Source organism: Nycticebus coucang, chromosome 12 (genome assembly GCF_027406575.1).
Source record: "Nycticebus coucang isolate mNycCou1 chromosome 12, mNycCou1.pri, whole genome shotgun sequence".
Classification (NCBI taxonomy): Eukaryota; Metazoa; Chordata; class Mammalia; order Primates; family Lorisidae; genus Nycticebus; species Nycticebus coucang.
This window is the reverse complement of record NC_069791.1, coordinates 17,568,856-17,594,087: the sequence shown is the minus strand read 5'-3', so window position 1 is coordinate 17,594,087 and position 25,232 is coordinate 17,568,856. Positions and strand designations below refer to the sequence as shown.

General features: G+C 40.9%; 1 protein-coding gene and 1 pseudogene across 2 annotated transcripts; both read left to right on the top strand.

The window, feature by feature from the left end:
* Nucleotides 1-415: 415 nt before the first annotated feature.
* Nucleotides 416-1,354, top strand: LOC128562805 (olfactory receptor 8S1). Its single transcript, XM_053558142.1, has one exon. It carries the CDS (start codon nt 416-418, stop codon nt 1,352-1,354), a length of 939 nt encoding a protein of 312 aa, XP_053414117.1.
* Nucleotides 1,355-16,609: 15,255 nt separating this feature from the next.
* Nucleotides 16,610-17,966, top strand: LOC128561378 (heterogeneous nuclear ribonucleoprotein A1-like; annotated as a pseudogene). The gene has a single exon (XR_008373242.1). The product of XR_008373242.1 is annotated as a heterogeneous nuclear ribonucleoprotein A1-like (transcript).
* Nucleotides 17,967-25,232: the final 7,266 nt, after the last annotated feature.

Sequence of the window (25,232 nt, the reverse complement as noted above, 5' to 3'; positions counted from 1 at the left end):
CAACATATTGTGCATGCCAACTTATTGTCCCTTTTATACTCATTTCTCCTGGGGTAGTCACTAATATTTCTAAATATTCTAAAAATATTTGTTCACACTTCCTCAATGTAATGTCATTGCTGACCCCTACGTACATCAAATTTTAAGCTCCTTTTATATTATTTACACTGTTATAATTTCTTGTCTTTACATCCACATCTTTCAACAGACCATTTAAAGAACAAAGGCCACACCTCAATCATCTTTATATTTCACATGACTGACACAAAATCTAGGCCCTAGTAGGAGCCAAAGATATTTACTGAAAAAGAGTGATATAGTAAGACAATAAATACTTTGAGAAAATTGCTTGGAGAATAATAGGACCTTGGCTGCCATGAGTTTTTATATTATTTCTAGAAAACAGCCTTTCTAAATGGCCTTGGGAAACAACAGCACCGTCACAGAGTTCCTCCTCCTTGGGCTGTCTGCTGACCCCCATGTCCAGGCTCTGCTCTTTGTGCTGTTCCTGGGGATCTACCTCCTGACCATAATGGGGAACCTGCTGCTACTGCTGGTGATCAGGACCGATTCTCATCTTCACACGCCCATGTACTTCTTCCTGAGTCACCTCTCTTTTGTTGATCTCTGCTTCTCTTCAGTCACGGTGCCCAAAATGCTGGAAAACCTCCTTTCCCGGAGGAAAACCATTTCAGTAGAGGGCTGCCTCGCTCAGGTCTTCTTTGTGTTTGTCACTGCTGGGACTGAAGCCTGCCTTCTCTCTGTAATGGCCTATGACCGCTATGCTGCCATCTGCCACCCATTGCTTTATGGACAGATCATGAGTAAACAGCTGTATATGTATCTTGCATGGGGTTCATGGGGCCTGGGCTTTCTGGACGCACTCATCAATATCCTTTTAGCATTGAACATGGTCTTTTGTGAGGCCAAAATCATCCCCCATTACAGCTGTGAGATGCCATCTCTCCTCCATCTGTCCTGCTCTGATATCTCTGGGAGCCTCATTGCCTTGCTCTGCTCCACTCTCCTGCATGGGCTAGGAACCTTCCTGTTGGTCTTCTTATCCTACACACGCATTATCTTTACCATCCTGAGCATCAGCTCTACCTCAAGCAGAAGCAAGGCCTTCTCCACCTGTTCCTCCCACCTCACTGCGGTGATACTTTACTATGGCTCAGGTTTGCTCCGCCATCTTCTGCCAAACTCAGGCTCCCCCCTGGAGTTGATCTTCTCTGTGCAGTATACAGTAGTCACGCCCATGCTGAATCCCCTCATCTACAGCCTGAAAAACAAGGAAGTTAAGGAGGCCCTGAAAAGAACTTTGGAAAAATATTTTCAACATATCAGGTATTGAATTAAAATCTTAATATTATGGAAAAATGGGATAAAGCTGCATGCAACAAGACATTGGATAAGTGTACAGTGAGTACTTCTGACTACCTGCAATGACTAATACTACAAGCTAAATTAGCAGTGCATGAAAGAATGGCACAGAGTTAATATAGGGAGGATAATTCACTTTAATCTGTCGTAGAGAAAAAGCAAATGATCCAATTATCACCTTAATCTTAAAAGTTTTGTTATAAACACGTTGATTTCATTTTTCTTATTCTAAAACATTTGGTAAAGGCATCAGTATCATGATTACTTTTTACCTACTTTGGGAAATACACTAAAAGTCATTCATGTAATAAGAATGCAGTGTCATCTATGGGAGAGAAAAGTCATGAGTAAGAATTGATAGGGAGAAAAAGAGTTCCAACTGAGTAGCCATAGAAAGCAGGCATAAAGAGCTAAAGCAAATTGCAGAGAGGAAATCAGCATACTGAGTCAGAACTTAGATGAAACTTCTGAAAGCTTTGCTGTATGTGCAGCCTGGGGGCCAGACCTCCGAGCTGAGAGGCTGCAAGGAGGCTCTGTGGTTCTAGAAACTTCATTTCTCACTGGTCTTCATTCATTTTACAGGGGATTTATATTTTATGCAAATTATCTGACCTCACCAGTTTATCTTCTCCTTGTTAGACGGTAGTCTTTTCACCCTAGACACGTAATCTTGTTTTGCCTTTGTCTCTCATCTTTCACCTGTCAAACAACTAGTCGCTGTTTAGGGGCAAAGTGGTTCACTGGTTATAAGGCCATTATGTCATTCAAATAATAATCCATTTTTACCTACAAAACACAAATTCTGTCTCACTGTGCTTCAAATTCATTTAAGCTATCACTTACAATTGTCTAATTCACCATTACATGAAAAGGGGAAAAAACTAAGTACAAATTATTGAATTTATTTAATATTAATTTGTACTTTTTTTAAGCTTTCATGAATTCACTTTGTTCTAACTGTGAGTTATAAAGGCTTTTCATCTTCATCTGGCTATTGATGTCTCACAAATGAGATCTCCTCTCCACTGGTACTCCAGAAAACCCTAAGCACATTATCATCTTCCATACATAAAAGGATATTCGAGGCCTGCTTTGTTTTCTCTGATGCAAGATGGGGTACCAGCTAAACCCCAAAGTCAAGCTTCCTGTGGTAAAGGGGAATGGGAGGAACTGAACCCTGAGAGGAAGTTGCTTCTAATCATCACACAGATGCTACAGGATCAGGATGATGGTGGTTAAGAGAAAGATACCAACAGTCTCAGTCAAATTCCTTTTAGCATGAGGATGCAAGATCATAACTGCATGAAGACATTCCTACAGTTCTGGAGACTGAGCAGTGTTTTCCCCAGTGGAGAGGCAATGTCCTTGAACTTTATTGCCCCCAATGTTGCTCCACTGCCTTTCTAAAGAAAAGATCCTGTCTACACTTTAGGGAAGCTCTTCTTATCATTCTCTCAAGAGTTTTTATGCTCTTGTAGCTTTCATAAATTTGATGAGACCCTGGCTAGACAGTAACCTCTCAAAGACGTAAAAGGAACCAGTGACAATCCAGGGATATACTCTGAGCTTATTATTAAAAAGGTCTGGTAGTGTGATGACTCCGGATTTGTTTTTATTACTGGCTATTTGGAGTTTCTTCTGATTCCATATAAAATGAAGTACTATATTTTCAAGTTCCTTAAAATAAAACATTGGTGCTTTGATAGGGATTGCATTAAGTCTGTAAATTGCTTTGGGTAGTATGGACATTTTAGCAATGTTGATTCTTCTCAGCCATGAGCATGGTATATGTTTTCATTTGTTAACATCTTCAGCTATTTCTTTTCTCAGGCGTTCATAATTCTCTTTAGATAGATCTTTCACGTGGATCTTAACACATCCATTGTTAGATAAATTCCCAGGTATTTCATCTTCTTTGGCACTACTGTAAAAGGAACAGAGTTCTTTTTTTTTTTTTTTTTTTTTTGAGACAGAGTCTCACTATGTCGCCCTCGGTAGCAGCAACCTCAGACTCTTGAGCTCAAGCGATTCTCTAGCCTCAGCCTCCCAAGTAGCTGGGACTACAGGCCCCTGCCACAACACCCAGCTATTGTTTTGATGCAGTTGCCCAGGCCAGGTTCGAACCTGCCACGCTCAGTGTATGCGGCTGGTGCCATAATCACTATGCTACGGGCACTGAGCCAGGAATAGTTCTTGACTATCTTTTTGGCTTGATTAGTTTTGGTGTATATATACTGATTTGTAAGTATTGATTTTGTATCCCAAGACACTGTTGTATTCCTTGATCAGTTCTAAGAGCTTTGTAGTTGAGTCCCTGGGGTTTTCCAGGTATAAAATCATGTCTCTGCAAAGAGTGAGAGTTTGACTTCCTCTGATCCTATTTGAATACACGTGACCCCCTTCTCTTGCCTAATAGTGATGGCTAGAACTTCTAGTATATGTTGAGAAGCAGTAGTGACAATGGCATCCTTGTCTAGTTCCAGATCTGAGTGGAAATGTTTTCAGTTTTGCTCCATTCAATATGATATTGGCTGTGGGTTTGCTGTAGATGGATTCTATCAATTAAAAAAATGTCCCACGTAAGCCTATTTTCTTAAGAGTTCTAATCATGAAATGATACTGGACATTATCAAAAGCCTTTTCTGCATCAATTGATACAATCATATGGTCTTTGTTTTTTATTTTATTTATGTGGTATATTACATTTATAGATTTATGGATGTTAAACCGAACTTGTAACCCTGGGATAAAATCAACTTGATTGTGGTGTATAATTTTTTTTTGATGTGTTCTTGAATTCTGTTTTCTAGTATCTTGATGAATATTTTTGCATGGATATTCATTAATGATATTGGTCTATAGTTTTCTTTCTTTCTTGGGTCCTTTCCTGGTTTGGGGATTAAGGTGATATTTGCTTAAAATTAAATTGACAAAACAAAAGTAATGACAAGGAAAAACAGGATAACTAACAATAATGTTTTAATAACAACATATCTCACTATGTATGCTGCAAATCAATATCCATGGAACATTTACAAAAATTGACCAAATAAAAAAACTCATATGGGCTCAGCACCCATAGCACAGTGGTTATGGAGCCAGCCACATACACCCAGGCTGGCAGGTTCAAACCCGGCCTGGGCCAGCTAGGCAACAATGACAACTGCAACCAAAAAAAAGCTGGGCATTGTGGTGGGCCTATAATCCCAGCTACTTGGGAAGCTGAGGCAAGAGAATGACTTATGCCCAAGAGTCTGAGGTTGCTGTGAGCTGTGATGCCAAGGCATTCTACTGAGGGTGACATAATGAGACTCTTTGGAAAAAAAAAAACCCTTATATAATTCTAAAAAGTAAAAGTACCACAGATTAAATTCTCTCTTATAATGTGATAAAATAACAAATACATAACAGATGTACATGGAATAAACAAACCAAAAGAATCATTTGGATATTTTTCAATACTCTAATAAAAATATCAAAGTAAACCTCAAAACTGAAAAGGAAAACTAACTAGAAATAAAAATTAAATACTACATATCAAACATTGATCTGAATTGAACAGAAAATGCATAGTTTTAATTACTCATAATACTGAACAAGAAATGAAAAAAAGTAATAATAAATAAATGATTCCAATTGACAAGGCTAGTAAAATGAACTATAAAAATCTGGAGGAAATCATGATCATGAAATAGAGCTTTCCAGTATTTGTCCCCTCAAAGAAACATCAATTTAAACAACTATCTATGTATAAAAATGACTTCAAAGAGATAAAAAAAAAAAAAGTCAGGTAGAGGTTACAGCACCTGAGTGTAGCACAGAAATAAGAAAAGCCTCATTGAAGAGTATAGGAAAGACAGTTTTACATTCTTCCTCCAAACCCAGCACATACAAAGGTATTCCTCTCATGGGGAAGGAGAGAGATGTGAGCACTGGACATTGCCTCAGACCCTACCATTGGACCCACCCCCAATAAAACCCAGCACTATCTGGCCTCTAGCTCTAATATAGTCCCCTTTGCCCCTGGGTCCAAACCCAGGATACAGACTCATTCGAAAAGGCCACAATGGAGTCTACAGGACCACACCCTGAAGACTCGGGCTCTAGGCCTGCCCCTATGGACCAAAGATCCAGACTTACACTCACAGATTCAGGATTCAAGTCAGTCCCAGAACCAGGCCAGCCCTGGTGGACTCAGACTCCAAGACCAGCTCAGTGACCCCAGGCAATAAGCTCATCCCAACACCTGTAGACTCAGGGTCAATGCCACCCCAGTGACAGTTCAGCTCCCATGCACCCTGGACTCAGACCAGCCTCTGCAGATACAGGCACCAGGCTGATCCCACAGATCCAAATCAACACATACATCCAAGTGGACCCAGGCTCCAGAACCAACCTCATGGATTCAGATGCCAGGGGTGCCCACCTATTTGCCCAGACACAAGGTCAGCCTGCCTGAGTACTCTAGCAGCAACTGAACATGCCAGACAGCCTGCCAAGAATCTCTGGATAGGCTGACTGATTAACAGTTTGTTTCCCAATAGACAAAGCCACTCTGCAAAGATAGTAATAAATCACTACTTCTTCAAATGTGCAACTACTAATGCACAGCCACAAGAATCAAGAACAATCAAGGAAATATCTAACTATTCTGAAGGAACAAATAAAGCACTAATACCTTGCCCTAAACAAGTGAAGATTTATAATGTGTCTGACAAAGAATTCAAAATGATCATCTTAAATTCAGTGAGCTACAAGAAACCAGCGACATACAACTAAACAAAAATAGGAGAACAATATAAAAATAAACTTAGAGGTTCAACAAAAAGGCAGAAACCATGAAAAAGATCAAGGAAAAATGTTGGGCAGTACCTGTGGCTCTATGAGTAGGGTGCCAGCCCCCGATTCAAACCCAGCCCCAGCCAAACTGCAACAACAAAAACCAACATAGCCAGGTGCTGTGGCAGATGCCTGTAGTCCCAGCTACTCAGGAGGCTGAGGCAAGAGAATTGCCTAAGCCCAAGAACTGGAGGTTGCTTGCTATGAGCTATGATGCTACAGCACTCTACCAAGGCCGATAAAGTGAGAAAAAAACAAAAAGGAAAAGTGGTACATAGTGATGTTTTGATACATACCATGTATGGTGATCAGATCAGGTAATTAGCATATCCATCATCTCAAACATTTGTCATTACTTTTTTTTTTGCATTGGAATTCTTCATTTTGTAACATTTATTTCAAATAAAAATATCTGATTTAGTCAAGGAGAGTTAGTGTATATCTTGGGGCCTTGGGTGTAGAAATAAGTTTTTGCTATAGTTCATGAACAATTCATCTCAAATGGTCATTTGACTGGTTTAGAAAAATAAATCCGGCCCTGGTAGATCTCCACCAACTTATGTGGGAGATCTGCCAAGTTAGTGGGCCCTGAAAACAGCCATTTATGTGGCTGAATTATCTAAATTTTACTTTTTCGTGGAAAAAAGTAAATGGTATGTGGTTTGAAATAAAATATTCTGGTATGTGCCAATGTAAGATCTATAAGACATGAATTTTGAGCAAGTTGTCTAGCATATATGATCCTTTAGAATAGTAAAGAATCTTTAAAATATAATGAATGTGTTAACTTACTAATTCTCCAATTATGCTATTGTCAAAATATTGACTTTCTGAGTATGTTGAAGTTGCAAATTTATTAATTTTCCCATGGACTTCATAATCATACTACATAAAAATAAAAAAGGAAAAGGGAAAATGTTGAAGCTAAAGTACACAATGAGGTCAGGAACAGTGGCTCATGCCTGTAATCCTAGCACTCTGGCAGCCTAAGGCAGGTGGATTGTCTGAGCTCACAGATTCAAGACGAGCCTGAGCAAGAGCAAGAACCCATCTCTAAAATAGCCGGGTGTTGTGGTGCACCTGTAGTCCCAGCTACTCGGAAGGCTGAGCCAAAAGGATTGCTTGATCCCAAGAGTTTGAGGTTGCTGTGAGCTATGACACCCTGGCACTCTTGGAGGGTGACAAAATGAGACTCTGTCTCAAACATAAATAATTTTATTAAATAAATTTATTAATAATTTATTAAATAAATTGTTTATTAAATTATAAATAATAAATATAGATATTATAAAAATTATTACAAATATAATAATAAATAGTAAATTATTTAAATAAATAAATGATATAAATATATAAATAAAAAAGTACGCAATAACTTCACAAAAAAAATTCCATAGAGACCTTCAACGGCAGACTAAATCAAGCAAAAAAAGAAACAGTGGGCTTGAAGACAGGTCATTAGAAATCACTCAGACTGAAGAACAAATGGAAAAAACTAATTATAGTGAAGAAAGCCTAGAGGAATTATGAAAAATCATTAAGTAAATTTAATGAACCATTATGGATATCTTAGAAGGAGCAGAGAAGGAGATAGGAATAGAAAGGTTATTTTAAAAATAATGACAGAGGCAACTGTAGTCCCAGCTACTTGGGAGGCTGAGGCAAGAGAATCGCTTGAGCCCAAGAGTTTGAGGTTGCTGTGAGCTGTGATGCCATGGCACTCTACCCAGGGCGACAGCTTGAGACTCTGTCTTGAAAAAAAAAATAACAAATAACAAATAAATGAAAATAATGACAGAAAACTTCCCAAACCTGGGGAAAGATATAAGTATCCAGGTACAGAAAGTTCAAAAGTCTTCAGACAGGTTCAATTTAAACAAAATTGCATGAAAACATTATCAAACTGTCGAAAATCAAAAACAGAGAAGATTCTGAAAACAGCAGGCAAAAAGAAGCATATCATATACACGGGAATTGCAAAATGTCTATAACCAGCTATCTCAAGGGAAACGTGTGATTACAAGCTAGGAGAGAGTGAGACTATATATTCAAATTGACGAAAGAAGTAAATACTGCCAACTAAGAATATTCTACCTGATAAGGTTGTTCTTCAGAAATGAAAAAAAAGAAAAGAGAAAAACTTTGAGAGACAAACAAAAGCTGACAAAGTTTATCACTCCTAGACTTGCCTTACAGATTTGAAATAAAAGGATGCTAATTAGCAATGTGAAAATATATGAAAGTAGAAAACACTGGAAAAAATAAGTAAATAGAAAAATCCAAATATTCTAACACTATAATGGTAGTGTATAAATCATCAGATAAAATATTTAAAATAATCATAACTATAATAATTTGCAAAAGTATACACAATATAAAAAGAGGTAAACTATAATATCAAAAACATAAAATGGGGCTTGGTGCCTATAGCTCAGCAGCTAGGGTGCCAGCCAGATACAGTGAAGCTGGTGGGTTCAAATCCAGCGCAGGCCTGCTAAACAATAATGACAACTACAACCAAAAATACCCGGGTGTTGTGACAGGTGCCTATAGTCCCAGCTACCTGGGAGGTTGAGGCAAAAGAATCACTTAAGCCCAAGAATTTGAGTTTGCTGTGAGCTGTGACACCACAGCACTCTGCCCAGGGTGACAGCTTGAGACTCTATCTCGAAAAAAAAAAAAAATTTTTTTTATTTTAAAAATTAAAAATAAAAAAAACATAAAATGTAGGATGTGGTATAAAAGTGTAGAGTTTTTGGTTTTTGTATTCAATTGAATGAAATTATTATAAGCTGAAAATATTATAACTATCAGATGTTTTTGTCATTTTAAACCTCCCAGTAACCACAAAGCAAAACCCTATGGTAAAGCAGGGATGCAGTGGCTTGCTTGAGCTCAGGAGTTTGAGACCAGTCTGAGAAAGAGCAATACCCTGTCTCTACTAAAATAATTAGCCAGGCATTGTGGCAGACAGCTGTAGTCCCAGCTACTTGGGATGCTGAGGCAAGAGGACTGCTTGAGCCCATTTATTTATTAAAATAAACAAGTAATTTTTTAAAACCCTATGGTACACACAGAAAAGATAAAAAGTAAGATATCAAGCCAAGCTAAGGGATACATGCCTATAACTCCAGCTACTTCGGAGGCTGAGGCAAGAGGATCACTTGAGCCCAATTTATTTATTAGAATAAATAAGTAATTTTTAAAAACCCTATGGTAGATACAGAAAAGATAAAAAGTAAGATATCAAGCCAGGCTCAGGGATGCATGCCTTTAATTCCAGCTACTTGGGAGACTGAGGCAGGAGGATTACTTGAGCCTAGGACTTCAAGTCCAGCCTGGGCAACACAGTGAGGCTGTGTCACCAAAGAGAAAAAGAAAGTAAGAAATCAAAATATAACCACTAGAGAAATGATTTAATCACAATGGAAGACAATAATAAAGGAATAAAGAATCTACAAAAAAATTAACAAAATGACAGTAGTAAGTTCTTATCTATCAATAATTTCCCTGAAGATAAGAGGATTAACTTCTCTAACCAAAAGATATAGAATGGCTGACTGTATATATTTTTTAAATGACGCAACTATAGGTTGCCTAAAAGAGACTCATAACTCTTCCTCCGCATGACCTCCCAAAAATTTTACTTAGAAAGTAGAGAGATTGGGCTAAGTGGCTCACACCTGTAATCCTAGCACTCTGGGAAACCAAGACAGGAGGATCCTTTGAGCTCAGGAATTTGAGACCAGCCTCAGCAAGTATGAGACCCCCATCTCTACTAAAAATAGAAAAAGTAGCCAGGCATTGTGGCAGGCACCTGTAGTCCCAGCTACTGAGGAGGCTGAGGCAAGGGGATAGCTTGAGCCTAAGAGTTTGAGGTTGCTGTGAGCTATGATGCCAGGACACTCTACCCAGGGCTATAGGGTGAAACTCTATCTCAACAAAAAAAAAGAGAGAGAGAGAGAGAGAAAAGAAAGAAAGAAAAAGAAAGTAGAGATTGTAAAATTTCTATACAGAAGAGATTTGGAGGTAGCAGTCTGCTTGGGGTACTAGATTTAAAGCTTGTGTTGGTATAAGAGTGATGCAATGATTTGAATATTTGTCCCCTGTAAAACTCACAATGAAATTTAGACCACATGTGGCAGTATTGAGAGGTGGGGCCTTTGAGAGGTGACTGGGTCATAAAGGATCTGCCCTCCGGATTAATGGGTTAAAGGGTTACCACAGGAGTGGGACTGGTGACTTTATAAGAAGAGCAAAAGAGACCTGAGCTAGCATCAGCCCCCTCACAATGTCCACAGCCAAAAAAACCCTCAACAGATGTGGTCCCCCAACACTGGACTTCTCACCCTCCATAACTGTAAGAAATAAATTTTCTTTCTTTATAAATTACCCAGTTTCAGGTATTCTATTGTAAGTAACAGAAAGTATTCTTAGACGAGTGATGTCATCAAAGATGACAGACTAGGAGGTTCAAGCCATTCTCCCTCCACAAAAACAATAATTTAACAACTACCCACAGATGAAAATAGCGCTGGGAGGGCTCTGGAACAAAATTAAGACCTTTCAGCAACCTGGTGGGGCACAAAAAACCAAGGACAGCTACTATTAAATTGTAGCAAACATTTGCCGTGCATCACCCCAGGCCCCAGACCAGCACAGCTCAGTGCCAAAGAAGGATGACTTCCCCCTGTGAGGGAAAAGAAGGACAGGAGAATCCCAGTGGCCTTTGCCACTAAAGATCCGAGCAGACTTTGCAGCTGTCACAGACATCCACAGCCTCATCCACAGACCCCTGCATCTTCCTCCATGCTCACCCCAGCCAAAGGAGCTGTCCAGAGTCCATACCGTTGTTCTCTCCAGAGCAGGCTCGGAAAAGAACTAAAGAGACCTTAGGTTTATACCTCATTTTGATCCCTAGCAGATAGGTGGACTACAACAATCAAGAAAACAAAAACAGTAAGCCAAAACAGTAACAGAAAACAGCAAACTTGGGCGGCACCTGTGGTTCAGTGAGTAGGGCGCCAGCCCCATATACCAAGGGTGACAGGTTTGAACCCGGCCCCGGCCAAACTGCAACAAAAAATAGCTGGGCATTGTGGTGGGCGCCTGTAGTCCCACCTACTCAGAAGGCTGAGGCAAGAGAATCACCTGAGCCCAGAAGTTGGAGGTTGTTGTGAGCTGTGATGCCACAGCACTCTACCAAGGGCGATAAAGTGACACTCTGTCTCTACAAAAAAAAAAAAAAACAGCAAACTCTGGGAAAGGGGGGAGGATATGATTTCCAGAACTTCCACATTACTAGATTGAAATGTATAATTTTCAATAGAAAGCACAAAGCATACAATAGAAAAGGAAGGTATGGCCCATTGAAATAAAAAATATAAATCAACAGAAACTGTTCCTGGAAAAGACTTGATGGCAGATCTACTAGATGCTTTTAAAATGTCTTAAAGAGACTCGGCGCCTGTAGCTCAAGCAGCTAAGGTGCCAGCCACATACACCAGAGCTGGTGGGTTCGAATCCAGCCCAGGCCTGCCAAACAGCAATGACAACTACAACCAAAAAATGGCCTGGCATTGTGGCGGGCACCTGTAGTCCCAGCTACTTGGGAGGCTGAGGCAAGAGAATTGCTTAAGCCCAGGAGCTGGAGGTTGCTGTGAGCTGTGATGCCACAGCACTCTACCCAGGGTGACAGCTTGAGGCTCTGTCTCAAAAAAAAAAAAAGTCTTAAAGACATCCAAAGAACTAAAGGAGAGGTTCTCAACCTTCCTAATGCTGCGACCCTTTAATACAGTTCCTCATATTGTGGTGATTGCCAACCATAAAATTATTTTTGTTGCTACTTCAGAACTGTAATTTTGGTACTGCTATGAATCGTAATGTAAATATCTGATGTGCAGGATGGTCTTAGGCGACCCCTGTGAAAGAGTCATTTGACCCCCAAAGAGATGGCAACCCACAGGCTGAGAACCACTGAACTAAAGGAATATGTGGAGAAAGGCAAGAAAACAATATATATTGGGTGGCGCCTGTGGCTCAAAGAGTAGAGCACCAAACCCATATACCAGAGGTGGTGGGTTTCAACCCAGCCCCGGCCAAAAACTGCAAAAAAAGAAGTAGGGCTCCGGCCCCATATGCCGAGGGTGGCGGGTTCGGGCCCAGCCCCAGCCAAACTGCAACAAAAAAATAGCTGGGCGTTGTGGCGGGCGCCTGTAGTCCCAGCTGCTCGGGAGGCTGAGGCAAGAGAATCGCCTAAGCCCAAGAGTCGGAGGTTGCTGTGAGCCGTGTGAGACCACGGCACTCTACCCGAGGGCGGTACAGTGAGACTGATTCTCTACAAAAAAAAAACATAACAATAAATGGAAATATCAATAAAGAGAAAACTGAACAGCAAGTGGGACTACATCAAACTAAAAATCTTCTACAATGCAAAGAAAACAATCAACAAAATGAAAAGGTAATTTTCAGAGTGGAAAAAATATTTGCAAACCATATATTCAATAAGGGGTTAATATCCAACATATATAAGACACTATATAACTCAATACCAAAAACAGAAATAACCTAATTTTAAAATGGGCAAAAGACCTGAATAGACATTTTTCTGAAGAAGATATACAAATGGCCAACAAATATATATAAAAATATTCTCAGCATCTCTAATCAGGGAAATGGAAATCAAAACTACAACGAGCTATTACATCACACTTGTTAGGGCGGCCATTATAAAACAAAAAAAGAGGTAACAAGTGTTGGTAAGGATATAGAGAAATAGGGACCCTGTGCACTGTAAGTGGAGATATAAATTCATACTACCATTATGGGAAACAGCATGGAGGTTACTAACAAAAAATAGAACTACCTTATAAACAAGGAATCTCACTTCTTGGTATATATTCAAAGATAATCAAATCAATATCTCAAAGACATATCTACACTCTTATGTTTATTGCAGAATTATTTATAATAGTCAAGACATAGGAACAACCTAAATGTCCACTAACAGATGAAAGGATAAAGAAATGTGATATATAATATATATAATAACACTACTACAATATATATTATTGTATATGTGTACACATACACACACAGATGTTTGTTTATTTATTTTTTTTCCTGGCCTGGTAATCCCCAGTAATCCCCAGGCCAGGGTTGGGAAACCCCAGGCCACATTGCATCATAGTGTAGGCTCTGAGACGTTTGGGTGGGCCTTATGGTTATCATTAATATTATAGCCACAGGCAGCACCTATGGCTCAAAGGAGTAGGGTGCCGGCCCCACATGCCAGAGGTGGCGGATTCAAACCCAGCCCCGGCCAAAAACTGCAAAAAAAAAAAAAAATTATATATATATATATTATAGCCACATGTGTCTCTTCTAGTATACTACACCCACAAAGGGTCTTATGACAAGAACAAAAGGAAGTTGAATTAATGAATGCATGATGGACAGTCTTGCCAGGAACTGGATGAGGATAATCTATGCTGTGATTGATTACCACTTGAGAGAGGGCCGCACTTGAGAGGCACATGGGGAGAGCTACAAATTGCACCGGAAATCGGCATAGGACCAAGGAAGTCCACCATCGCGAAGATGCCCTGGTCACCACCATCACATACACTTTAGGGTCAGGATGCAGAGCATAACATGGACCCCTGCAAAGAGACAAGAAGGAGGCAATCTTGAATGTGAGTAGCTACTGAACCTTAAATGACTGAGACATCACTGAATTTTTCGCTGAAATCATAATCATGTGACTGGATCAAAGTTCTGCATCAGATACAAATGGAAGCTTAAGAGATAATATAGCCTGAGTACTGCTAATCCAAAAAGCCGAAATTCTCCAAATGTCATCACTTTTGAGCACCAACATGACGTTCAAAGGAAATGTTCACTGGAGTCTTTCAGATTTCAGATTTTCAGATTGCAGATGCTCAACTGATAAGTATAACGCAAATGTTCCAAAATCAAAAGAAAATTCAAAATCCGAAACATTTCTAGTCCTAAGCATTTCAGATGATGGATACTTAGCCTGTAGCGGTTGTATAAAATAAAGTTATATTTTGCATACCTGAGTCTGAGTTAAAAGATTAAAATATGCCACCCATCAAGAAAATGCAAGTTGGTGTCAACATTGCCTTAACTCCCTGAGCCATCTGGGAGACAGAAATGAAGAACCACCTCGTGTCCCTACAGATTTTCAGACAGAGTTAGAAGGTTATCCTTGTGTTGTTTGACTTCCACAATCATCAAGCTATAGATTATGAAATCCAAAAAGTGTCGTAATACAGCACTGCAAAGATCACACACAACTGTAGAGGTGTGGTCACACACTCAAACTGTAGAGGTGCTGACGTCGCTGGCTAAGCCTGATTGTATGATAGAATTAACAACAGTCATGGAGAGGAGAAGATGAAGAAGGTCTTGCTCTTACTCGTAGCTGAGATAATTGTCCATCAGTGATCCCTGTTTTCAGAATGAAGTATGTCCCACAGAGCCCTGCACAGAGAGAATCACTAGAACTCAAGCAAAGTCTCTCCGGACACCTTGCTGTGAGGCAGCCTTTGGCTGTGATATTTACTCTTACTTGACGCTGTTGCTATGTTCTGTCCTTTTCCTGCAGTAACTATAGATTTGTTAGCATTGTTATTTAGGATCCTGTGAGTGTCCTTTAACGACAGAACTCTATCTAACCACTGCCATGAGTTCAGCTGGTGTCAGAAGTTGGATTAAAATTCTGTCACTCACCAACTCATTTTTACTAAAACTGTGATGAAGCATTATTTAGACCAAAAAAGTGATTCTGATAAAGGGAATGAAAATGAATCATCAATGCCAAATTTTTCTTAAATTGCTCTTAGTTTGAAGCTGCACGTGCTTCCACATCAATTGCTGGTAATAATAATACTTCTTGGTGGACTCTGAAAATGACAAAACCTAAACCTCAGGAGCTAGCACAATCGATTAACAGGAAACTTCAGTCTGGTCGCAGATCCACTAGAAATTCAATTCCATGGTTGCTGCATTCAATCTTAGCAAAAATACTGTAAAAGCAGGCTCAGACTCTCCTTTCCTTGGTCTTTGTTCTTTCTGTCCAGGAGAAGGCGCTCCAAGCAAAGGAACCTGGGCAAACATTACCTGATAAATTGGTGACAACGTATGAGACCAATTACTTCTTAAAAGGTGATTTAAGTGGGGCAAGCTGGCTGACAATGGGAAGCAAGGAACCATGAGAGTAAGAGATTGTTGAGTGAAAGAATTTATAGAGTGTTAAAAGTCGCTCCATGGTGAAGCTTTGTTGACATGGCTCCTGAGGATTTGAGACCACGGGCGCAGTTTCCCTGTCCTTGAACACTGCTGAATGGGGGAGAACATTTGCTAGTTCCTGAGGGGATATTCGGGCTTACCTTGAATCTTTAATTGGCTGCTACTTCCACAGAGCGGTTCATAGGGCAGTACTTAGTTTACCAGCCTGGATCAAGGGAGAGCTGCCACGTACATACCTAGATGTGTATGAGCTCCTGATTCCGATGCGTTTCACACACATTCCTGGTTTCCAATCAAGAGAGAAAGCACAGGCTGTTACAGCTGTGCAGGGGGAAGACTATTGGACCCATTGCTGTGAGGCAGACTTTGGCTGTGATGCATTTGCTTACTTTAATGCTGATGCTCTATGTGACATCACTAAATCCCAAAGCTGCAGATGCTGGCGAGGGTGTGGAGAGAAGGGAACACTTTTACACTGCTGGTGGGATTGCAAACTAAAACAGCCTCTTTGGAAAGAAGTATGGGAAATCCTCAAAGAACTCAAAGTAGACCTTCTTTTTCAGTGGTTCTCAACCTTCCTAATGCCACAACCCTTTAATACAGTTCCTCATGTTGTGGTGACCGCCAACCATAAAATTATTTTTGCATTTTATGGTTTGAGGTCACCACATCATGAGGAACTATATTAAAGGGTTGTGGCATTAGGAAGGTTGAGAACCACTATTCTATTTGATACCACAATCCTATTACTGGGTATCTACCCAGACAAAGAAAATCATTTTATTATTAGGACATTTGCACTAGATTGTTTATCGCAGCTCACTTCGCAATTGCCAAGATGTGGAATCAACCCAAGTCTCTATCAACACATAGATGGATTAATAAACTGTGGTATTTGTATATCACAGAATGCTATTCAGCCATAAAAAAAGATGGAGACTTTACATCTTTGTATTAATCTGGATGGAGTTGAAGAACATTCTCCTTAGTAAAGTATCAAAAGAATGAAAAAGCAAGTACCCAAGGTACTCAATACTAATATGAAACCAATAGATAAACAAGTGCATGCCCGCATGAGGAAAAAACACAATTAAATTCAAATCAAGGGCTTTTTTCTGCCTGTGGACGCTGCCGAGGAAGCATCGTTAAAGTCTCTCTTCCCACTGCCGTCATGTCTAAGTCAGAGTCTCCTAAAGAGCCTGAACAGCTGCGGAAGCTATTCATTGGAGGGTTGAGCTTTGAAACGACTGATGAGAGTCTGAGGAGCCATTTTGAGCAATGGGGAACGCTCACAGACTGCGTGGTAATGAGAGATCCGAACACCAAGCGCTCCAGGGGCTTTGGGTTTGTCACATACGCCACCGTGGAGGAGGTGGATGCAGCAATGAACGCAAGGCCACACAAAGTGGATGGAAGAGTTGTGGAACCAAAGAGAGCTGTTTCCAGAGAGGATTCTCAAAGACCTGGTGCCCACTTAACTGTGAAAAAGATCTTTGTTGGTGGCATTAAAGAAGATACTGAAGAACATCACTTAAGAGACTATTTTGAACAGTATGGGAAAATTGAAGTGATTGAAATCATGACTGACCGAGGCAGTGGCAAGAAGAGGGGCTTTGCTTTTGTTACGTTTGATGACCATGATTCTGTGGATAAGATTGTCATTCAGAAATACCATACTGTGAATGGCCACAACTGTGAAGTAAGGAAAGCCCTGTCAAAGCAAGAGATGGCTAGTGCTTCCTCCAGCCAAAGAGGTCGAAGTGGTTCTGGAAACTTTGGTGGGGGTCGTGGAGGTGGTTTTGGTGGAAACGACAACTTTGGCCGTGGAGGAAACTTCAGTGGTCGTGGTGGCTTTGGTGGCAGCCGTGGTGGTGGTGGATATGGTGGCAGTGGGGATGGCTACAATGGATTTGGTAATGATGGAAGCAATTTTGGAGGTGGTGGAAGTTACAATGATTTTGGCAATTACAACAATCAGTCATCAAATTTTGGACCTATGAAGGGAGGAAATTTTGGAGGCAGAAGCTCTGGCCCTTATGGTGGTGGCGGCCAATACTTTGCCAAACCACGAAACCAAGGTGGCTATGGTGGTTCCAGTAGCAGCAGTAGCTATGGCAGTGGCAGAAGGTTTTAATTATTCCCAGGAAACAAAGCTTAGCAGGAGAGGAGAGCCAGAGAAGTGACAGGGAAGCTACAGGTTACAACAGATTTGTGAACTCAGCCAAGCACAGTGGTGGCAGGGCCTAGCTGCTACAAAGAAGACATGTTTTAGACAATACTCATGTGTATGGGCAAAAAACTCGAGGACTGTGTTTGTGACTAATTGTATAACAGGTTATTTTAGTTTCTGTTCTGTGGAAAGTGTAAAGCATTCCAACAAAGGGTTTTAATGTAGATTTTTTTTTTTTTTGCACCCATGCTGTTGATTGCTAAATGTAATAGTCTGATCATGACGCTGAATAAATGTGTCTTTTTTTTTTAAAAAAAAAAAATAAATAAAAAAAAAATAAATTCAAATCAAGGAGGGGAGAAGGAAAGGGGGAGAAAGTTGGGGAATTGATAAACTCTCACCTAATGTGCACAATCTAAGAAGACACACCCTCTGGGTGAAGGGCTCAACTATAACTTGGACTTTACCTAACAAACACAAATAACGTAACCTAATCATTTATATCCTCATACTAATCTGAAATCTTTAAAAATTGGAAATTCTTTGTCTCTTTAAAATATATGCACATCTTTTTAGAATCTAATGAATCCTCTTGCCAGCTTTAAGACCCGATAAGGTCTTTCTTAAGGACCTGAGATTCATCTTTTAAAAATATAATCCTCAAGAAGGATAATACATTTTTCTCCCAATGTCTGTGGTATAGTAGGAGCCTGACTTCAGTTGGAGCCTCACTCTAAGTTGCAAAACTATCTCCTGTCATAATAATATGAGATGTTTGTTTTCCTTTTGTAGAAAGCCAATTAGCATACACTGCCCCCTCACCCCAATTATCAGGTGATCTATTGATAAGTGGTGCCTTTAAGAGGTGATTGGATAATGAGGAATCTGCCCTCATGAATGGATTGATCCACTCATGCATTAATGGGTTAATAAACTATCATGGGAGAGGAACCAGTGGTTTATAAGAAGAGGAAGAGAGGGCCTGGAGGCTGCAGTGGCTCAAATCCTAACACTCTGGGAGGCTGAGGTGGGTGGATTGCCTGAGCTCACAAGCTCAAGCCCAGCCTGAGCAAAAGCAAGACCCCGTCTCTACTAAAAATGGAAAAACTGAGGCAAGAGAATCGCTTGAGCCTGAGTTGGACGTTTCTGTGAGCTACAATGCCACGGCACTCTAGCCAGGGTGACAGCTTGAAACTCTGTCTCAAAAAAAAAAAAAGAAGAGGAAGAGAGATCTGAAATAACAAACGAAACATGCTTAGCCCTTCAACATGATACTCTGGGCCATCTCATGATGTCAAAGAGAGTTTCCACCAGCAAGAAGGCTCTCACTGGGCGGCGCCTGTGGCTCAGTCGGTAAGGCGCCGGCCCCATATACCGAGGGTGACGGGTTCAAGCCCAGCCCCGGCCAAACTGCAACCAAAAAATGGGCAGGCGTTGTGGCGGGTGCCTGTAGTCCCAGCTACTCGGGAGGCTGAGGCAGGAGAATCGCTTAAGCCCAGGAGTTGGAGGTTGCTGTGAGCTGTGTGTGGCCACGGCACTCTACCGAGGGCCATAAAGTGAGACTCTGTCTCTACAAAAAAAAAAAAAGAAGGCTCTCACCGCGTACCTTGGACTTCTACCCTCTACTTTGGGCTTCTCACCCTCCATAATCATAAGAAATAAATTCCTTTTCTTTATAAATTGCTCAGTTTCAGGTATTCTGTTATAAGCAAAAGAAAATAAGACAGGAAAAGACTAACTGGAAGGATATCCATGTAATAGAAATAATCAAGATATTAATTGATATGTATTATATAATCCAATTTTATTTTTAGGAATACTTTTAGGTAACATAATATTAACCAATACTCTTTCCTGCCTGTAGTGCCAGAAGTTGAGGCCAAGGAGGTTCGCATGGGATTTGGACAGCCTGAAGAAAAACTGAGAAGCCAAAGGTAGCTGTGATATGCCCTTTATTCAACTCGGAAATGCCGGAAAGGCCAGCAAGCCCACAGGCGTGGGGACATCTGCTTTCATTCAGTTTGTGAGGGCAGGCAATTAGCATAAGAAGCTTCTCCTCACAGACATAAAACCTCGGGACCTTATATAGCAACCAGAACAAAAATGGCTCTGAATCAAGTACTAATGATGATTATTTAAGACAATACAGCACCTGCCAGCTTAATCATTCTTACTGGAAATAATCTGGGACCTGCTGGACATCAGCTGAGAAAGCCTAATTGACTCATCTTCCCCATGCTGCCTTAAAATTTTAGCTAAATCCCCACATGATAGAATATTAGGAGATAACCACTCCAATATTCTGAAGAGAACATCAAGATGTTGCCATCATGAGGAATCCGCCCTCCTCATGGCACCATATTGAAGATTTAAGTAAAGATAGAAAGGCCAGGCACAGTGGTTCACGCCGGTAATCCTAGCACTTTGGGAGACTGAGGCAGATGGATTGTCTGAAGTTCAAGACCAGCCTGAGCAAGAGAAAGACTCCCATCTCTAAAAAAAAGCCAGGCATTGCGGTGGGTGCCTGTAGTCCCAGCTACTTGGGAGGCTGACGCAAAAGGATCACTTGAGCCCTAGGGTTTGAGGTTGCTGTGAGCTGTTACACCACAGTACTCTACCAAGGGTGACAAAGTGAGACCATGTCTCAAAAAAAAGGAAAAGAAAAGATAGGAAACCAGTCCTAAAATACCCCCTCAAAACTCCAATAAGTTTGTGAAAGGATGGCATTATTGATGATCTAATTGAGAAAAATAAACTAACAAAAAAAAAGGGAGAGAAAGATCACAGCACACAATCACCCCTTTGTTGGATTTAAACACTTGTGGCTTAACTCATGTTGTGTTTAAGATTTACCACTTGTGACTTAACATGTTGTCTTTAAGGGTTTGTTTTTATAGCACTTGAAAAGAACTGAGCAGATAGGAGTGTGACCCTCCCCCAATTCCCACCAGGTCACATTCTAGGCCAGGGAGACTGATAATGCCAGCCTCATAGAGAGGAGGCAAGGAAAAACAAACGCAACCACGTCACAGCTGCCTCTTGCTATCGGCTGGCAGCAGTAACTATTCTTTTCTTTCTTTCCCTTTATCCCAATAAAATCCCCAAGCCTCTTAACCTTGATGCTAACACTTCTTCTTTCCTTTGTGCTGTGCCCTCTCCTTTTGGAAAGTAAAATAAACTTTTTCTTTAAACCTGTCCTAATCTTTGTGTCAAATATTCTTTCTCAGCCTGTGCTGCAAGTTCCCACCATATCAATTTGTATGAAAGAAAACTAGAAGTTTAATCAAGTTGATGGTAGAAGTGGAAAGAACTCTGGAAGGAGTCCATGTATCAGAAAGCTATCACCTTTCTCCTCTCCACTTCAAGATTTGGCAAAACTAATCAAGAAACATTGAAATGCAAATAAATAATAAAAACAGATATTAAAAATAATAAAGCATGGGCTCGGCGCCTGTGGCTCAAGTGGCTAAGGCACCAGCCACATACACCTGAGCTGGAGGGTTCAAATCCAGCCCGGGCCCTGCCAATCAACAATGATGGCTGCAACCAAAAAATAGTCAGGCATTGTGGCAGGCGCCTGTAGTCCCAGCTTCTTGGGAGGTGGAGGCAGGCGAATCACTTGAGCCCAGGAGTTGGAGGTTGCTGTGAGCTGTGATGTCATAGTTCTCTACCCAGGGCAACAGCTTGAGGCTCTGTCTCAAAAATAATAATAATAATAAAGCATGTTATTTTTAAAATGCTAAAATATGAAAACCTGAATAATTTCCATGTTGGAAAGCGTTAAGTCATGCCTTCCTACGCTTAAAGATAAATTATGTTCTAACTGCCACAAGTTTTTTTCTCTAGCAGCTAAATGAGTACTGGCCTTGGGATAAGCAATATTAAAGCAATTGCAGGCCAGGCATGGTGGCTCACACCCATAATCCTAGCACCCTGGGAGGCCGAGGTGGTGGACTGCCTGAGCTCACAGGTTCAAGACCAGCCTGAGCCAGAGCAAGACCTCATCTCTAAAAATAGCGGAGTGTTGTGATGGGCGCCTGCTGTCCCAGCTACTCAGGAAGCTGGGGCAAGACAATCGCTTGAGCCCAAGAGTTTGAGGTTGCTGTGAGCTATGATGCCACAGCACTCTACCAAGGGTCACAAAGTGAGACTCTGTCTCTAAATAAATAAATAAATAAAGCAATTGCGGCTCACCAACTGCCAAACACAAACTGACTCTCCCCAGTCCACAGCTATCACTGGATTACAGACTGACTTCAGTAACCTTGTACTGATGAAAGACCATGGACCACGAACTAATTGTGACTGGCTTTACAGAGGATGTACACGGAGCGACATTGTGTTCTAAGTTTCACCTTTGGGTAGAACTTAATTTTTCCTTATTTTAACGGTAGGTTTTCACTTCAAAGTAAACATGAGACTTATGTAACATGTACATTTGCTGATCACACATGTGCATGACACCCTTTCACGAATATCCATAGCTTCTCCTATAAGCTATTAAATATGTATCTTTAGCCATCCATTTAGCATAGAACTCCTGCCCCATCCTTCATCCCCTGAAATGCCCACTTTTGATCTCTGCAAAAAGCTAGGATTCCCTGGCTCGGTGCCTGTAGCTCAAGCGGCTAGAGCACCAGCCACATACACTGGAACTGGCGGGTTCGAATCCAGCCTGGGCCTGACAAACAACAATGACAACTATAACCAAAAAATAGCCGAGCATTGTGGTGGGCACCTGAAGTCCCAGCCACTTGAGAGGCTGAGGCAAGAGAATCGCTTAAACCCAAAAGTTTGAGTTGCTATGAGCTGTGATGCCACGGCACTCTACCCAGGGCAACAGCTTGAGACTCCGTCTCAAGAAGAAAGAAAACAGTAGGCTTCCCAGTCTGTTAGTATGGCCACCTTGCAGGCTTCAACTCCTTATAATAAATAAACCTCTCCTTGCTAAATTTATTAATTTCATGACTTTCTCAGTTGACACACTAAACAAAAGAATTCAATTTGATTATCAGTCCTTTATCAGATATATAGCATGCAAATGTTTTCTCCCATTCTGTAGGTTATCTGTTTGCTCTTTTCATTGTGTCCTTGTGCAGAAGCTTTTTAATATGATCAAGTCCCATTTATTTATTTTTGTTGTTGCTGTGATTGCTTTTGGGGTCTTCTTCATGAATTATTTGCCAAGGCCAATATCTGTAAGAGTTTTTCCAATATTTTCTTCTAAAGTTCGTATAGTTTCCTGCCTTAGGTTTAAGTCTTTTATCCATCATGGGTTTTGTGAGTAAGAGGTGCAAATTCTGTTTCAGTCTTTTTTTTTTTGCAATTTCTGGCCGGGGCTGGGTTTGAACCCGCCACCTCTGGCATATGGGGCCGGTGCCCTACTCCTTTGAGCCACAGGCGCTCCCCTCTGTTTCAGTCTTTTACATGTTTCACATCCAGTTTTCCCAGCACCATTTATTGACCAGGGATTTTTTTCCTCAGTGTATGTGTTTGTTTTGTCAAAAATAATATGAGTATATGGGGATAATTTCGTCTCTGAAATAGGTCTACGTCTGTTTCTGTGCCTGTTTCATGCTGCTTTGGTTACTACAGCCTTGTAGTATAGATTGAAGTCTGCTAAAGTGATGCCTCCTGCTTTGTTCTTATTGTGTAAGATTGCATTGACTATTTGGAGTCTTTTCTGATTCCACACAAAGTGTTAGACTATTTTTTCTAAATCTGCAAAAATCCGCATTGGTATTTTAATGGGAATTGCATTGAATCTGTAAATCACTTTGGGTAGTAATAGACATTTTAACAATGTTAATTCTGCCAATCCATGATCATGGTATATTTTCCCTTCTGTTTACATCCTCTGCAATTTCTTTCTTTAGTGTTTCATAATTCTCCCTATAGAGATCTTTCCCTCCTTTGTTAAGTATATTCATAGGTATTTTATGTTTTAAACAGATTCTACACAGAACTCAAGCAAATCAGCAAGAAACAACCAAACAACGCCATTAAAAAGTGTTCAAAAGACACGGACAGGAACTTTTCAAATGAAGATGTGCTAATGGCCAACAAACTCATGAAAAAAATGCTCAACATCTCGAATCATTAGGCATATGTAAATCAAAATCACAATGAGATATCACCTAACTCCAAGGAGAATGGCTCATATTAAAATGTTCCAAAACGACAGATGCTTGTGTGAATGTGGAAAGAAAGGAACTCTTACACACTATCAGTGAGACTGCAAACCAGTACATTCTCTATGGTTCTTTGAGGTATCGCTATGCATTTGATCCAGCAATCCCACTGCTGGATATATACCAAAGAGAAAAATGGTCATTTTCTAAAAAGGATGTCTGTACTCAAATGTTTATAGCAACACAATTCACAATCACAAAGATGTGGAAACAACCGAAATGCCCACCAATACATGAATGGATTAATAAAATGTGGTATAAGGCGGCGCCTGTGGCTCAGTGGGTAGGGCACCAGCCCCATATAGCAAGGGTGGCAGGTTCGAACCCTGCCCCGGCCAAACTGCAACAGAAAATAGCTGAGCATTGTGGCAGGCACCTATAGCCCCAGCTACTCAGGAGGCTGAGGCAAAAGAATCACCTAAGCCCAGGAGTTGGAGGTTGCTGTAAGTTGTGATGCCACAGCACTCTACCGAGGGTGACATAGTGAGACTCTGTCTCAAAAAATAAATTAATTAATTAATTGATTTAATTAAATTAAATGTGGTATATGTGGCCAAACATGGTGGTTCGTGCCTGTAATCCTAACATTCTAGGAGGCTAACATGGGAGGATCCCTTGTGCTTAGGAGTTTGAGACCAGCCTGAGCAAGAATAAGACTCCATCTCTACAAAAAAAAAAAGAAGATAAGAAAAATTAGTCAAGCATTGTGGCAGGCACCTGTAGTCCCAGCTACTCAAGAGGCTGAAGCAGGGGGATCACTTGAGCCCAGGAGTTTGAGGTGAGCTAGGCTGATGCCACGGCACTCTACTTAGGGCAACATAGTGAGACTCCATATCAAAAATGTTTAAATGTGGCTCAGCACCTATAGCTCAAGCGGCTAAGGCGCCAGCCACATACACCAGAGCTGGCAGGTTCGAATCCAGCCCGGGCCTGCCAAACAATAATGACAACTACAACCCCCCCCCAAAAAAAAAATTGCTGGGCATTGTGGTAGGCACCTGTAGTCCCAGCTACTTGGGAGGCTGAGGCAAGAGAATTGCTTAAGCCCAAGAGTTGGAGGTTGCTGTGAGCTGTGACTCCACGGCACTCTACCCAGGGCAACAGCTTGAGGCTCTATCTCAAAAAAAAGAACGAAATTTAAAATGTGGTAACTGTATACTATGGAGTACAACTCAGCCATTTAAAAAATGGCAATCTAGGGCGGCGCCTGTGGCTCAGTGACTAGGGTGCAGGCCCCATATGCCGAGGGTGGCAGGTTCAAACCCAGCCCCAGCCAAACTGCAACAAAAAATAAAATAGCCAGGCGTTGTGGTGGGCGCCTGTAGTTCCAGCTGTTCGGGAGGCTGAGGCAAGAGAATCGCGTAAGCCCAAGAGTT

What these genes read in the sequence shown, in the direction of transcription:
- LOC128562805 (XM_053558142.1), top strand. Translation starts at nt 416, where the DNA reads ATGGCCTTGGGAAACAACAGCACCGTCACAGAGTTCCTCCTCCTTGGG.